This window comes from Apiospora marii, assembly GCF_038362585.1.
Source record: "Apiospora marii strain CBS 49790 chromosome Unknown utg000003l_segment0_segment0, whole genome shotgun sequence".
In the NCBI taxonomy this organism is placed as follows: domain Eukaryota; kingdom Fungi; phylum Ascomycota; class Sordariomycetes; order Amphisphaeriales; family Apiosporaceae; genus Apiospora; species Apiospora marii.
The window spans coordinates 5,258,288-5,273,575 of record NW_027117374.1 but is presented as its reverse complement, the minus strand read 5'-3'; the positions used below and the strand labels follow the sequence as shown (position 1 = coordinate 5,273,575).

At 54.6% G+C, this 15,288-nt stretch overlaps 6 protein-coding genes across 6 annotated transcripts; 3 read left to right on the top strand and 3 right to left on the bottom strand.

Annotated features, from left to right (window-relative positions):
• Nucleotides 1-115: 115 nt before the first annotated feature.
• On the bottom strand, nucleotides 116-1,457 carry PG985_005194 (Protein crossbronx-like protein; the record flags this gene model as incomplete). The annotated part of the gene is made up of 4 exons (XM_066824963.1): nucleotides 116-208; nucleotides 301-1,130; nucleotides 1,236-1,330; nucleotides 1,396-1,457. The coding sequence occupies 4 exons, from the start codon at nucleotides 1,455-1,457 to the stop codon at nucleotides 116-118; spliced, it is 1,080 nt and encodes a 359-aa protein (XP_066688123.1).
• Nucleotides 1,458-2,381: 924 nt separating this feature from the next.
• Nucleotides 2,382-3,156, top strand: PG985_005193 (uncharacterized protein; the record flags this gene model as incomplete). Its single annotated transcript, XM_066824962.1, has 3 exons — nucleotides 2,382-2,536; nucleotides 2,650-2,792; nucleotides 2,813-3,156. 3 exons carry the CDS (start codon nucleotides 2,382-2,384, stop codon nucleotides 3,154-3,156), a joined length of 642 nt encoding a protein of 213 aa, XP_066688122.1.
• A 3,098-nt stretch (nucleotides 3,157-6,254) lies between these two features.
• PG985_005192 (Nonaspanin) lies at nucleotides 6,255-8,543 on the top strand (the record flags this gene model as incomplete). Its single annotated transcript, XM_066824961.1, has 3 exons — nucleotides 6,255-6,336; nucleotides 6,408-8,469; nucleotides 8,525-8,543. The coding sequence occupies 3 exons, from the start codon at nucleotides 6,255-6,257 to the stop codon at nucleotides 8,541-8,543; spliced, it is 2,163 nt and encodes a 720-aa protein (XP_066688121.1).
• A 376-nt stretch (nucleotides 8,544-8,919) lies between these two features.
• PG985_005191 (uncharacterized protein) lies at nucleotides 8,920-10,102 on the bottom strand (the record flags this gene model as incomplete). Its single annotated transcript, XM_066824960.1, has 4 exons — nucleotides 8,920-8,990; nucleotides 9,062-9,202; nucleotides 9,472-9,753; nucleotides 9,895-10,102. The coding sequence occupies 4 exons, from the start codon at nucleotides 10,100-10,102 to the stop codon at nucleotides 8,920-8,922; spliced, it is 702 nt and encodes a 233-aa protein (XP_066688120.1).
• Nucleotides 10,103-11,430: 1,328 nt separating this feature from the next.
• PG985_005190 (mitochondrial carrier protein) lies at nucleotides 11,431-12,684 on the bottom strand (the record flags this gene model as incomplete). The annotated part of the gene is made up of 2 exons (XM_066824959.1): nucleotides 11,431-12,387; nucleotides 12,460-12,684. 2 exons carry the CDS (start codon nucleotides 12,682-12,684, stop codon nucleotides 11,431-11,433), a joined length of 1,182 nt encoding a protein of 393 aa, XP_066688119.1.
• Nucleotides 12,685-13,787: 1,103 nt separating this feature from the next.
• Nucleotides 13,788-15,183, top strand: PG985_005189 (uncharacterized protein; the record flags this gene model as incomplete). The annotated part of the gene is made up of 5 exons (XM_066824958.1): nucleotides 13,788-13,838; nucleotides 13,909-13,928; nucleotides 14,016-14,428; nucleotides 14,485-14,806; nucleotides 14,865-15,183. The coding sequence occupies 5 exons, from the start codon at nucleotides 13,788-13,790 to the stop codon at nucleotides 15,181-15,183; spliced, it is 1,125 nt and encodes a 374-aa protein (XP_066688118.1).
• Nucleotides 15,184-15,288: the final 105 nt, after the last annotated feature.

The following is a 15,288-nucleotide window of genomic DNA, read 5'->3' as shown; positions in this document are numbered from 1 at the left end:
TGAGCTATGCCACTCCTATGGAGTGGGTATTATCACTCTCGTACATACATACGCGGAAGTAGATGGATCCATTAGCTTGTATGGGAAAGAAAGTTAGAAAAACAACACAAGTTGTTTAGGAACTCAATGTAGCCGTATGTTCCAGGGTCCGAAGTAGGTTCTCTTTGACAGCCTCCACGTCACCCTCCTCCATACTTAAGAATCGAATCTGTCCAGCGAGGTTAACGGGCATGTTCTGGTGGGAACCAACCGCCAGCATGGCGGCACATCCAACAAAAAAAAAAAAAAAAGAAAACTTACCACATCATCTCCGACGCCGGGTCCGCCGTACAGCACGGCTTCCGACACGCTCGCGTCGACGCCCTTCTTCACTCGGGCCTCCCACACGCCCTCCCAATTCCACTCCCCGGGCTGCCGCATACCGCCAGGTGCCGGCGCGTCGTCTTTCGCGGGTACCGGTGGTGGGACGTCCTCCTCTTCGCCGCCTTCCCCTCCTTCTCCGGCGACAGACTGCGGCCGGCTCGTCGCCACGCTCGTCGCCACCGTCGTCGTCGACGCCTTGCGGGTGAAGAAGACCTTGCCGCTGTCGTGGCGGTGCGTGCGCCACGCGTGCCACGCGCCCGGGTTGCCCGCCGCCTCGAGCGGGATGGCGTCCAGGACCGCCTCGTCGTCGAACGTGCTGCGGATGTACCGCAGCACCTCGAACGTGGAGATGTCGGTCTTGTGGGTGTCGGCGAACCCGGGCGAGCCGCCCACGGCCGAGGCGCGCGAGCCAGGCGTGCCGGCGCCTCCTCCTGCACCTGATGATGACGGCTTGGGCTGGCGCGGGGGCGTCTGCGCTTGCTGCGGTTGCCCGCTCATCATTGGCCGGTTGCTGGCGCTGCTCCGGCTGCGCCGCTGGAACCAGTCCGGGAACCCGTGGCGGAGGCTGAAGCCGCCGGGCGGGAGGCGCTCCTCGTCGGTGGCGCTGACGGTGCCGTTGTCCTGCACGTCGGTGCTGTACATGTAGGTGGTCAAGGGCGTGATCAAGGGGTGGAACATATCGGTGGAGAAGGTCACCAGGGGCGGCAGCTGGGGATAGGCGTCCGGGAAGGAGATCTGGAAGCGCATGACCGCGGGGGCGTAGGGGCCTGAGCGAGAGCCCGCCGGCCGTATTAGAATACCGAAGCCTCATGAAAGTCCGCCTGCGCGTGCGCGCGTGTGTGGTGGTGGGATGCGCATGCTGCTGCACTTACCATCACGGACGAAGACGACGCCTGACCAGAGGGCGGGATCTCCGGGTGTCAGACTGACGAAAATGCCTTCGGGGCATGACTGCTTCAAGCCGGAGCTGTATATGTGTCAGTTCAGTGGGTTTCTCATGTGTATGAATGGTGTGGTGAATGAACAACATACAACTCAACCAGCAGGTTCTGTTTTCGTAGAGCCGGCAGGCTGTTCATCTTAGCAGATGCCATCGCGGCGGCGTTTTATATGAAAATTTATGAATAAGCAATTCCAAGTGGATGTATGTATGTATGTTTGTATGTAAGTAGGATCCGGATTCTAGGGATTTTGGTTCATGTAGGCGTTCGGGTGGTACCCCTGAGCATAAGATTAGGCGCGTGGTGGTTGTGCATGAACCAGGAACGGGAACTGAAGCATCTAGGTACTGTAAGTGCGGTGAAGGGAAGTGGGGCCCTGCGAATAAACTGCCCGCCAAACAATCAAGACTGGCTGTCAGATAGGCATCTATAAGACTTGAGGTCAACTGGCAGGCAATCGACATTGAACCTACATCAGTCTGAGCAACAAGGGATCCCACGATATAGGAGGAACATGGCTCGTTACCCCCTTTCGCACCCTATCCAGGCTGATTTAGGGGATGTCGTATTTCGATCTGACAGGGGTGTTGGCCTTTTTTGCAGGGGTCTGTCCGCAAGATTTACATTTATCATGTGCCCCTCCATTCCAAGGCCGACTTCGTGGCGGGGTAATTCTTTGACGGGCTTCAGCAGCAGAAGCTCGACGACGGTTTGACATTGCCCGAACACAATCTTGTAGGTTGCATAATGAAATCGGTCAATAGGCAAGGTAAATAAAAGAATCATTTGTAAGTAGGTATATAATAAAGCAATTGTTCCGGTCCTAGGTGGTGGCCGTTGAATACATTATGCTCGGGAAGAACCAATTACGCAATAAGTTGGCAGATCCGGCCAGTGACGCATCGCATAAGGCTGCTATCAATTGCTCGAAAGCTTGAACTCGTTTCTGACCATTTCTACCTTACCTCCTCCCATTCTTGAATCTTCCGCCACCGCAACATTCCCACGTAGCTACTCGAGTAGAGTCGCGGACTGAAAGCACAATAGCGTCAGAGCTGCTGAAAACAGATCCCCAACATGGCAGGCAAAAAGGGAGCCGAAAACAGCAAGAAGGCTGCCGGCAACGCCAAGAAGGCCGAGGCCGCCGCCGCGAAGGCCGCCGTCGAGGACGCAAAGAAGGCTTCTGCTGAGGACGCTGAATGGGCCAAGGGCTCCAAGAGCAACGCCAAGAAGTAAGTCGCGCCGGCTGCGAGGGCGAAAACCTCATTTTGCGCCGGGGACAGCAATGTCCTTTACCACAAACCACGGATGATGCTAACGAAATCTTTTTTTTTCTACTCTACAGGGAGGCCGAAGCCGCCAAGAAGGCCGAGCAAGCCCGGAAGAAGGCCGAGAAGGACGCCGCCCTCGCCGAGGAGGAAGCCAGCCTGCCGAGCCGCAAGGAGCCCAAGAACGCCAAGTCGGCGACCAAGAAGACGGGCGGGCGCGGCACGCTGGACCTGGGCCAGCTGGACGAGGCGCTCCCTCGCTGAACGCGACGGGCATCGACAACGCGCTGGACGCGCTGGGCGTGGCGGGCAACAGCCAGGACAAGGTGGACCGGCACCCGGAGCGGCGGTTCAAGGCGGCGTACGCGGCGTACGAGGAGCGGCGGCTCGGGGAGATGGAGTCGGACGGCAGCGGGCAGGGCCTGCGCCTCAACCAGAAGAAGGCCAACATCCGCAAGGAGTTCGAGAAGTCGCCCGAGAACCCCTTCAACCAGGTCACGGCCACGTACAACGCGACGCGCGAGGACTTGGCCGAGGTGCGGGCCAAGGAGAAGGCCAAGGTGGAGGGACGGCTGGCCCGATAGGCGGGTCGCACACTTGCTTGCTTGCCGGACGTTTCTACTGCGTGCGTGCTATGCTAGGTTCGGCTCCTTGGACTGGCACGGGACGGCGCATGAACTCTTCTCTACCTGGATAAGGGCGGACTGACCTTGTGACGCACGAGCTGTACCCAGTCCGTGGCGTAGATTGAAAAGGAAGAGGGATATTCTGGTCAATAGACTACGGCTTAGACAAATATCCAACCAAATCAACTATACATATGACTACGGGACTATCTATACTTCGGTGCAATACGAGTTCCCCTCTCAGGATAATGCCTATTTTGACATCAGTAAATCTTATGTTTATCCACAGGCCTTTACAATCCAAGGCTCCAGGGACGACATCATATTCTATATTTCTTCTGGCAAAAGGGTGAATCTCTCGTTGTGTGTCACCACCAATAATACAGGCTCATTCCGCGGCGTTTGTAAGAACCAACCCAGGAGGGCGCTGGACAAGATCCAGTAGCGGGTAGAGTTCTTGGACAGGTTGCGCAGGGGCATGGTGTCACTGGAGAAATGGTGCACGAAAACGGCCTCGAGTTCACGTTTAACTAATAGGAGCATGATCATGTGGAAAGCCGGGGTCTGCGCAGGTGCGGGATGTTGCAGACGCATGTAGAGCAGCGGGTTCAGCACGAGCGGTTCCAGGTAATATCACATGGACGGTGCACCAGTCGATCTGGGGACCTAAGTCTTTCACGGAGATGTTGCTACCGTCCGCGGTGCCGGCACCGGAAAGTGGGAGTGTAGGAGGGAAAATGCAGATCAAGTGAAGAAGCTTATGGCCGATAATACTGCTACAGTTGTATTTACATGCGCATCAGAGTTCGTTTCTTTCCGATCTTGGGGGAGCCAGGCACAGGCCGACACACATGCGTAGGGCGAAGTTGTACGACGTCGGGAGGTAGGGTTTAGTGAGGTTGGTCCAGTAAGTCTCGGAACATTCTGTAATACATATACTTCTTGTGTATCGATATATACCAAGAAATACCAGTCGATCAAGAATTGAAGACAAGACTCAATCGGAGGATGGGTTGCCTGGTAGTTGCATGGTTATTTACAACCTTCGCTCTCATGTAACAGGGATCAAGATACGGAAAAGATTTACGACGTATCGCATACGACTATATAGTAGCATCGGATAGAGTTGAGCTTCTAGCTCAAGGGCTTCAAGTCCTACCTCAAAGAGGTCTCCCCGCGTCTCTGCACTGGCTGCACAGACGACGCAGAGACCAAGGCCTGATCGGCCTCGAAAGTCAGGCACTGCAACCCGAATTCTTTTCAAGGCTTGAGGATGAGCTGAGTGAGCTGAGTAGCTGAGCGAGGCGGGTGACAGTGGATCCTAAGGAATCGACTATCTATTCATAGCTTAAGTAGTTGCGCACACTATGGGCTCCGAATGAGCATGCCGATCTCAACGCGGACAGAGAATGAAACAAATGAGCTGTGCCCGCGGCACTGCGCAAGCTAATAAATGCATTTATTGGTTGGGCAGGATGGCTGGTTTGCTGGCTGGCTGGCTGCAATATACTGCCTCATTCGTCTGTGCCCGTGGATCGCCAATTCATCCACGTAAGCGTCTGATCTCACGACCAACGCGCTCTGCAGGGGCTTGACGTCTTTGACGTATGCGTGGCATCAGAGACACAAAGTAAACCCCAGCTTCAAGATTCGGAATGGCAGGCCGCAGGCAATTGCTTATCCGGATCCCGGACAGTGCTGCGAGCTACCACAAGCCTTCAATAGGCCAGGTGCATGCCGTAGCTTGAAGTCAGAATACAGCCTCATCCATCTTGCTGGAACCCCTTAACGATGACTCGTTGTATACCGGGTGGGGTTCTTTACAGAGCAGCCCGATCGAGGTTGTGTGTGCATGAACAAGCCGGAGTATTACGAGTCAGTGTAGGTTGCGTAATATTCTATGAAGGGATGCACGCTGCTAATTATGGAATATTGATCCTTTACACGTGATACCCTGGAGGATAAACACCACGTAGAATAGGAGGGATTCCGAGGGGGTTAGAGGGGCCCGAGTCACTCACTGCCCAAGCCTTCGATGCTTCTGCGGGTCTCGTCTACGTTGCTGCTTGTTTAGCGGCATTCAAACCGCATGCCCGAGTTGAGAGTTTAAGAGCCGAGCCACCTTAGCAGTTGCGCTAGGGGCCGAGAAGGTACCAACTCTAAATTATTGGCCCTGCTAGTACAGTAAATCGTTCTGGATGGAAGTCGCCAAGGGGCATCATTTACAGATTAAGGGACCTCTGCCACCACGACACTACCCTCATCCCACCTCCCACTCTTCCACACACCTGCAACTTGGCTTGGCCTCCATGGCTTCTTGTCTCTCCTGAACTTGTTCTTTTTGGCTTCTTCTCGTTGTCGCCCGTCGATCTTCTCTTACTTGCTTTCCTCTCCGCAAAAAAAGAAGCAAAGCCCCCAGGCGCGCCTCGGCAAACGTTCCGTTATCTGTCTCGTAGCGCGTAGATTGGCCGTCGGCAGGTAACGCGCGACACCACCCACCAATACTTCAGCTACCGCCCGCCATCCTACCTGGTTCCCCGGACAGCCCATTGTTCTCCCGCATCCATTGGTGAGACTTGCCAGCAATTGGGGCGCTGTTTGGTCTCCCGGCTGTCGCATCGCTTCTCTTGTGTTGATTCTTTAAAAGCCCGCCTCCAATCAGCCTGCGCCAGGGTACTCTGTACCGATTACGCTCGTTAAACGACTTAGTTTATCTAATAATAATCGCGCCCTTCCCGAGGTCTCCTCGCAAACTTGCGCTCCATCTCGGAATCCCCAGGATTGCCCCCATCCGCGCGACGCTGTGTACCGCAACCCTATCTTGTATGCGTGTTTCCTGGCCGCTTTCGAGTCACGTCTAAGACAGCACTCATCCCGACCCGTGTGCTTGCTGCCAAAACACCCGTTATCCCCGGTGCTCGTGGAACACTTGTCCTCTTTCTGTAGTCTGGAACAAAGGCTGGAGACTGATCGTCCCTACGGCCCCTCCCACCTTGTCTGCCAGTTTGAATGTATTTGGAGCCCCGGTAGTGTTGCGGGATCAGGCCAAGGTCACCATGGGACATTTGGGGAAGATGGGTTTGAAATGGCTAGTGTCTTCTCTGGTGATATCTAGCGCGCATGCGTTCTACATACCAGGTAAGGGTCATACGTGGTGCAAGTCACGGCACTACCGCGAGTTTGCTAACACCGGTTACCTCTACATGCAGGTTGGTCGATTCGCAGCTACAAGGACAACGAGCAGATACCTCTGCTCGTCAACAAAGTCTACTCCGACAACACCCAGTTGCAATACGCCTACAATGACCTACCATTTGTTTGTCCTCAGACGGGCAAGATGGCAGGGGGTGGTCTGCTTGGTGGTCAGAGTATATCGCTGAACCTGGGTGAAGTCCTCCGCGGCGACCGTATCATCACGTCCGACCTCGATCTCGCCATGGGCAAGGACCAGGAATGCAGCTTCGTTTGCAATAAGGAAATCACCGGCAAGGACCTTAAATGGGCCCAGGAATTGGTGAAAGATGGTTACGTAGTCGAATGGATTGTGGACAACCTCCCAGGGGCTACTAGCTTCGTGACCGTCGACAAGTCGCGCAAGTACTACGCTTCGGGGTTCAAGCTCGGCTTTACCGACTACTCGTCGAGCACGGGACGGCCCCGTTACTTCCTCAACAACCACCACACCATCGTGGTCCGCCACCGACGGGCGCCGGGCCGCGCAGGAGAAAGGGGCGAGAAGGTCGTCGTTGGCTTCGAAGTTTACACCAAGAGCATCGGACCCGGCGTCAGGCGCGAGACTGGCTGTCCCAAGGACCTGCACAACATCGACGAAAACTTCGAGTTGTACATGGCACCCAACAAGACCACCGACCTCACTCTGAAATATCCCGACTCCTCTTACTACCCAGAGCAGATCGAGGACATCGATGACAATGCCAAGATGACCATTCCTTACACCTACTCAGTCTATTTCCGGGAAGACGAGTCGATCGAATGGAATCATCGCTGGGACCTCTACTTTGTCAACCAAGAGGAGGGTTCCAAGATCCACTGGTTGGCCATCGTCAACTCGCTCATCATTTGTGGACTTCTTACTGGTATTGTACTCATGATCCTGGCAAAGACTATCCGAAGCGACATTAGGAACTACAGGGAAGGACTGGCCGAGGACGGAAAGCTCCGTGTCAAGCGCAAGACATTGTCCGGAAGCCTGAGCCCAAGTATTCTCTCCGAGAAGACTACAGGCCTCGGCCTGTTGGACCAGGAAGGTGTTGGCGAGAAAGACGCCGACATTACATCTGAGGATGAGGCTCTCGAGGATGTTACGGGATGGAAGCTCCTACATGCCGACGTCTTCCGGAAACCCGAGTATGGGCATCTCTTGGCTCCTCTGGTAGGATCCGGCATGCAATTGCTCTTCATGGCGGTGGGACTCGTGCTACTCAGCGCTATCGGTGTCCTGAACCCAAGCTTCCGAGGCGGTTTCATTAGTGCTGGGGTTGGCCTGTTCATCTTTGGCAGCGCGTTCTCTGGGTATTTCTCGGCCAGAGTGTACAGGACATTCGATGGCCAAGACTTCAGGCGGAATGCGCTGGTGACGGCAGTTCTCTTCCCTGGCCTGCTGTTCGGTCTGATCTTCATTCTAAATATGTTCGTCTGGGCGCAAGCCTCGAGCACCGCGATACCATTCGGTACTCTTATCGCGCTGGCTCTTCTCTGGCTCTGCATTCAGGTCCCCCTTGTTTATGCCGGCGCGTGGTACGGGTTCGTCCGAACTGGCGCTTGGGAGCACCCGACGAAGACCAGCAGCATCCCTCGGCAGATCCCGCACCAAGCTTGGTATGCCAAGAGTATTCAGTCCATCTTGCTGGCTGGCCTCATCCCGTTCGCAGTCATCTTCATCGAGCTCCTCTTTGTCTTCCAATCCATGTGGCAAGACAAGAGCGGGTACTACTACGTGTTCGGCTTCCTGGCTGTTGTTTCCGTCATCCTCATCGTCACCATCGCCGAGGTCACGGTGGTGACTGTCTACATCCAACTTTGCTCCGAGAACTACCACTGGTGGTGGCAGTCCTTCTTCGTGGGCGGTGGGAGTGCCGCCTGGGTGTTCCTCTACTGTGTGTGGTATTATTTTGTCAAACTGCACATCACGGGCTTTGTCAGCTCGATGCTCTTCTTTAGCTATAGCTTCATGGCGTGTTGTGTGTACGGGCTCTTGACGGGCACGATAGGGTTCCTGACGGCCTATGCCTTTGTGCGAAGGATATACAAGTAAGTCGGCTCCATTCCGTATAGGCATGGCCGCCCCTGCTAACCCGGACTACAGTGCTATCAAGGTGGACTGAGGCTAATACCGACGATGTGGCAAACGAAGTAATGGATATATGCGGTGTTTTGTTTCTGGTGCAGCAGTTTGGGAGTCGACTCGGCGTTTTTGGGAGGGAATAATTTGCAAAATTCCTGCCGGAAAATGATCCTAATCTCTATCTACATATCTATATAATCGTCAACAGCCTGTAAATAGGTGCGCAGTTGTAATGGATGAATGGGGAACAAACAGCCGAGTGAAACGATTCAATGTACCTAATTACTCGATACCAAATATAACAAAAACCAAAAGTAGCAATTTTATATTCCCAACTAGCCACAATGCAAATTGATAAACTCCTTCCCAGTAATTCGACCAAATTGACTGATATGCACGAGACCTTCCCCCCCCCCCTACAGCACGCTTCGCCCGACATTCTCAGCCATGCACAGCCAGAGCCCGTCGGCTTCGGCCAAGACTTCTCCTGTTGATGGACATGACCCCGCGTCAGCTTTTTGCCTTTCCAGCGGCCAATGGGGAAGAAGAGCAACTTACCGTTCTTGTCCTCCATGGAGCCGCGGACGTGCAGCTTGCGCCCGTCGCGCTTGATGACGCGGCCGCGGACGAGGACGACCTGGGGCGTCCGGACGGGGCGGCGCATGTTGGTCGTGAAGCGCACCGTGTAGGCTCCGTTGGCTAGGGCCGAGGTGGTCAGGTCGACGTCATGGACATCGTTTACGCTTACTTGGCCTAGAGTGACGAGACGGGGGCACAAGGGGGTTTAAAAACGATGACCAAATTTCAGGGGAGCAAAAAGGCATTTTTGTTTCTGTCTCTCACACAGATACGAAAAGGGGGGGGGGACACAGGGAAAGGGGGGTACATGCTGGGCTCGATACACGACGACATGAAGACGGAAAGAAAACCACGAAGGAAGGATGAGGGGGGAAGGAAAAGAAACTCACCACTCTGGAAGTTCGCCGCCGTGCCCATGACCTCGTCCATCAGGACCCCGTACAGCCCGCCGTGCATCGTGCCCGCGTAGCTCTGGCAGTCGACGCCCAGGTCGCAGAGGGCGCTGAAGAGCAAGAAAGGGTTCTTGGGGTTCTCGTTGTTCTCCGGGCCGCCGCCCGACAGCAGCTCCTGGCTCTTGCTGAGGGCGCCGCCGGAGGAGGCCTGCAGCTTCGGGTGGGCGCGGACGGGGCGGAAGAAGGTGACGCAGGCTTTGATGGTAGTGGGGGTGTTCACTGTTGGTTTGGTTTGGTCTTCATCAGTCAAGGTTCCTGGGGTCATTCTCGTGATGTGTTCCTCTCCAGAACTCTTCCCCCTTCTCTACTTCTATCTGTCTTGTCCTAAAGGGTGGATTCATGGGATTCGCGGCAACGTACTCGTTCGGCGCACAAAGTTGGATTCGCCCGAGTCGAGCGGCCGGCGGTCCGGCACGAGGATGTCGAGGTTGGCCTTGTCCTCGATCAGGGCGCGGCACCACGGGATCGCCTTGAAGTGCGCGACGGGGTCCGGCACCGACTGGCTGTGCTCCGTGCCCGCCGAGTAGGGCTTGACGGCCTCTTGCAGCGCAAACTTGTCATCCGCCATTTTATAGTCGTAGGTGTGGAAATGTGTAGGTGAATATGCGATCGATACTTGCGCGAACGTATGTCGTAAGCGGCAGGCAAATATATCGAAGGAACGAAAAACGTATATAAATAAGTATCACGAGAATAAAAAGCGTATGCAAGAGTTCGAAGTGAGTAGGAGAAGTAAAGAGGCTCAAGTGCACCACGTGTCTTATGTATATCTGACAGCAGGATCGGTTATCGTTTCGAGCTGATCATGCGGCTCGGATGAAAAAGAAGGAAAGAGAAGAGAGGTGTCTAGGATGCATCTCCAGAAGAAAAACGACTTCCGGGAGTTCTCGAACCCGTATTTAATAGCTGCAGTCTCTCTCTCTGTGTCTCCCCACCCCCTGCCCTGTCTCACTCTGAACCCCGGATCTCGTGAAAGCTGCACTTGCACTGGCTCTGCCGATCACCTCGAGTTCGCGTTTTCCTCCCTCCCTCACCTCTCGGACTTGACTTGGGCGCGCGCGCGCAGGTGGTCGGTCTAAAACCCAAACGAAGCCATTGACATCAAGGTACTACTAGGAAACCCGTCTCTCCTCCCCCCACAAGCGCCAACGGGCAGCGCGGCCCACCCAATCAGGCCAGCTAGCGCACGGCGGAGGCGTGACCGCGGGAGACATTCGGAAAAGAGCTGAGACATGTTGAAGAGATGAAGTGTCGAGATGCGCATGGTGATCGTCGTCTTAGGCGCGGGGGGCTAATGTACGTGATTTGCGGCGGCCCGAAAGCAACGATATTATACGCATTTAGGAGTAGGAAAATGCGCGGTCCACCCGGCTAGTGCAGCCGGAAGTTTATATAAGACGTCATATTGCTAAAACCGGTCAGCTAGCCGTCCCCAAGAAGAGGACGAAGAAGAGAGAGAGACAGAGAGACGCCAAGAGGCTTCTGTGCTGGCCTGACTTGTGGCTGCTGACGTTTCCCCTGATAATGACCTTGGGTGCTATTTTGATCTGCAAAAAGCAATTCTGTCTATATGCAGGCAAACTCTATCAAGAAAAGGAAAGAAAGCAATAACATACGAGCTGCCATCTCACTTAAAAGAGTCAACAACTATACGGGTTTAGCATGTGAAGAATACCAAATTTATCTTCGCGTACTGTATGCCACAAAATGCTACATTGGAATCCTCCTTCTATCTGGTCGCAGACAGCTTTGATGCCGTGCTCGCTAGGTCTACCGAATCCCGTGATATCCATATACACACACGTAAATGCTGCAGGCTGCCCTCTAGGTATCCCAAAAGAAAACCAACGCCTTACTCCGCTCAAGCGATCCTTCTCGAGCTTGCCAGCCCCTTATTTATATACCAAACACCGTCTTCATCCGCTCATATGTATAGAAGCTCACGGCACTCAGGGGTATTATCTTAACATAGCCAATACTCAAGCCAACGAAGAACCCAGAAAGGCCGCGCTCCTTGAAGATCAGACCCACCGTCTCTCCTATGCGAAGGCGGTGTCCATCTCCCACGGCGCCACCCACCTGCATCCGCCGTCTGATCACCTCGAGCGGGTACGAAACGGTCTGCGATACTGCCCCCGAAATGCCTCCGGATATCAGCTCGGCCCATGCGCGCAGAGGCGCTGGCTTGTCCGTCGGCGCATTGGCTGGCCGAGGTAGGGTAGTGTATTTCCTGATCGAGCGCAGGCGAAACAGGTCGCCCATTGTGTCGTGTGTTAAGAACGAAATTCCGGCGTAGGGAACCATGCCGAGCATCGTCATCGAGAAACCCCTGTAGAAGTTGATCATGCCGGTCTGCGGGGTCAACACGGCGGCAGTTGCCGAGGCAGCTCCCGAGGCAGCTCCCGAGGCAGACCCGGGGACGCCGGGTGTTGCCTTTGGGGTTGGTTGCTCGTGGTATATCTTTTTGCATATGTCCACAAGCGAAGAGCTTCTGTGCTTCGTCTCGAAGGCCAGGCGCACACGGATGACCTCGAGGGGGTATGTGAAGAAGACGGATGTGACGCCTGCCAATGCACCAGCTGTGAACCTTCTTCCCCATGTTTCCTGGGCCTTGGACCCGACTATAAACGCCCGGTATTGTTCGTAGGCGACGAATTTGATGGCCGCGTAGGGGTAGATCTTCAGGAGAGTGGCCGAGTGGCCGCGGAAGAGGCCCATCATTCCGTCGCGCCCATAGATGTCGCGCAGCGCTCGCGCGAGACCGACCCAGGAACTCGTATATTTCGCAAATTGGGGGTTGCTCGTTTGGAAGAGGATCTTGACACGGTCGAGGGGTGCGACAGAGGTTTTGGCCTAGTTTATGCAAAGTCAGTCGCGCTGGTTCGACCGGGACCACGAGCGCATTGGAGTTGGAGCGGGACCTACGGCACAACCTGCGATGCCTCCGGCAATACCGGAGCGCACCATGTAGTCCATGCTATGCTTATCCGGGCGTTGCGCTACCGGGCTGTCGGCGTTGTCCGGGAGTGACGAAGGGGCTTCCGGTCTCTTGTTTCCAGAGATGGCGCCGCTGGCCTTCTTGACGACTCCGTCCATCTTGCCGACTATCGAGTTCGCATGGGGCTCCCTGGTGCCGGACACTTCGGACATGGCAGCATCGTGTGCGCCGAGAGATGGTGGCATGCCTCTAGACCGCGCGCACCATAGACGTACCAGGAGGTTTTCTGTCGGGGCGAACGGGAGGAGCGGGTGGGAAGGTCTTGAAGTGAACCTAGCAGGAATAGGTCATGCCGGGGCTTCTATGCGTCGAATGGGGTGGTGATGAGATGTAGAAGCAGAAAAAGGCCAGGTCAAGAGGGGCGGCCTTCGGCAATATGGACGGTTATCATCGACTTTCGGGTTTTGGCGATCCAGGCAGGACAGAAAATATGGGGAAGTTCCATATCTTGAATCTGGGGGCAGGTGCGAGGCTAAGCTCCGTCTAGGGTGGATAGACCAGGGGAAGGCAGTTTCCCGGACTTTAGGAAACGCTGACAGGTTGCATCAGATGCTCAATCTTGATTCCTGCTACTAGGTAATTGATGGACCTCAACTATGGGACACGGACGTCATTCCGTTTGCGGTTGGGTCTTTTTGGTATTTGTTTATGCGCCGCTCGTGCTCAGGTTTGAACAATGACCTCGTGACCTTAGCAATAGTGCAGTACGGGCAGTCACTAATTCCGCACTCACCCAGAAGATCCGGGCAGTAACTAAGTGGTAGCTTCTTACATGCAATCCCCTCCACAGCCGAAGATTGCCGAGCGCAGCCAGTCACTTTGACCCGGGGCTGGATTAGGTGCTTTGAAATTTACAAGTCAGCCACAATATGGCCGAAAAAAAGAAAGAAATGAGACTGGAAGTCACGCATTGTCATGTACATGCAACTCGAGGTTTATCGAATTTGATGTTTACTCTGCTGAGGCATCATTGATCCTGGTAGTAGCAATGCATGCCACCCAACTTTTGGCGGGGTAATACTGTGGACGTCGGCCAACCGCAATACATCTATTTTCAACCCGTTCCAGTAAAGCTTCAGCAATCATTGTTCTCGTGCCTTACCGTGGTGACTGCGAATTGTTCGCCGAAAGCGACATACTGGTTATGGAAGTAATGGGTACCGAGTTGATCTAGCTAATACATTGGTCGACATGCATGCAATTGCATGCGTATTTCTAGTTCACCAGCAGAAGGTGTCATCCAGGTTCGCTCACGATGGCGGCCCTTGTACAATCTGACATCGAATCGACTCGAGCAGATTTCGAGGTGAGGAACTCAGCAAATATATTTACATACCTATGTAAGCTACTGGAACAAGGCGGCTAACCAATTATAGGTCGTTGATCTGAGAAGCAAGTATGTGTATGCTCTGACTTGTAGTGGGACACTCCATCTAAGGGAGTTACTTCGAAATACCCACTGATTACCATACCAATTCCCTAGGCATGTTCCCACTGCCATTGGCCCGGAGTCAATTATCATTAAACAGTATCATACGGACCTCGAATCGATCATCGAGAGAGACGGCGCAGAGTTTTCTCTTCTTCTTAGTTCATTGGCCACATCTCGCAGCCCCTTCTTCCACAATGCATGCGTCTACGTCCCGGAGACCGAAGAGCTATGGGTCACTTCAGATCTGCTGCAGACCACGAGCAGCTCGCAGCTTCCCGTAGTGCTGATATCCAAGATCCGTATGCAGCGGTCCGAGGACGATGGCGGTGTCGTCGCTGTTGAGTGGTCGAAGCTCCGTCCTCCACCAAACATGGCCATGCCGGCCGGCGCATGTACCTACCTTCAAGGCCTCCTGTACTGCTCACAGGGCGCCCTGAAGCCTGACACAGGAGGCTTATACTACAGTAAGGCCTGCTCTCCTATTTCAAGTAATGACCACGACTGATAGTGTCATGGACAGTGCCGCACGGCAAGGCACCACGGCCAGTCATCACTTCGTTCGGCAGTCGGCCGTTCAACTCTCCCCAGCAAGTCACTGTGTCCAGAGACGGTTCTATCTGGTTTACGGATCCACTCATAGGGTTTGAAAAGGAGATCCGGCCCTCGCCGCAGCTACCGGGCCACGTGTACCGGTACAACCCCGAGCTGGCCGGCGGTGTCCGCGTGGTGGGCGACGGCTTCGGGGCACCGACGGGGCTGTGCTTCAGCCCAGACGAGGAAACGCTCTATGTAACAGATATAGGTACAAAGAGAAACAGCGGTGGTGACCTCTCTTCCATTCAGTGAGTAAATCGGCAAAGTCCTGGGCCAATGACTGAAAGCTGATGCATGCATGAAAAGGCCCACTACAATATATGCCTTTGATATCCTGGTCCGCGGCGGCGAGCCATTTCTCGCAAATAAGCGTGTCTTTGCATTTGCCATGGAAGGTGCTCCGATTGCGGTGAAATGCGACGACGTGGGAAATGTGTATGCGGCATGCGGAGACGGTATCGAGATCTGGAGCCCTGGCGGTGTGCCCCTGGGCCTCATTGAGGTGGCGGGAGGGTGTTCAGCCTTTTGCTTCGGGGAACAAGGCGAGATGTTTGTATGTGCAGAGCAGAGGTTGTTCAGACTGCATGTTCGTGCTGGGAATTCTTCCGAGGACATACCACAGTAGTTCTTCGGCACGGCTAATCTCGATCTTCATGCTTGTCGCCGGCATCAGCCAGACCATCATTTTCCTTTGACTGGGACTGATTCGCAGCGTCCATGCGCCGACCAG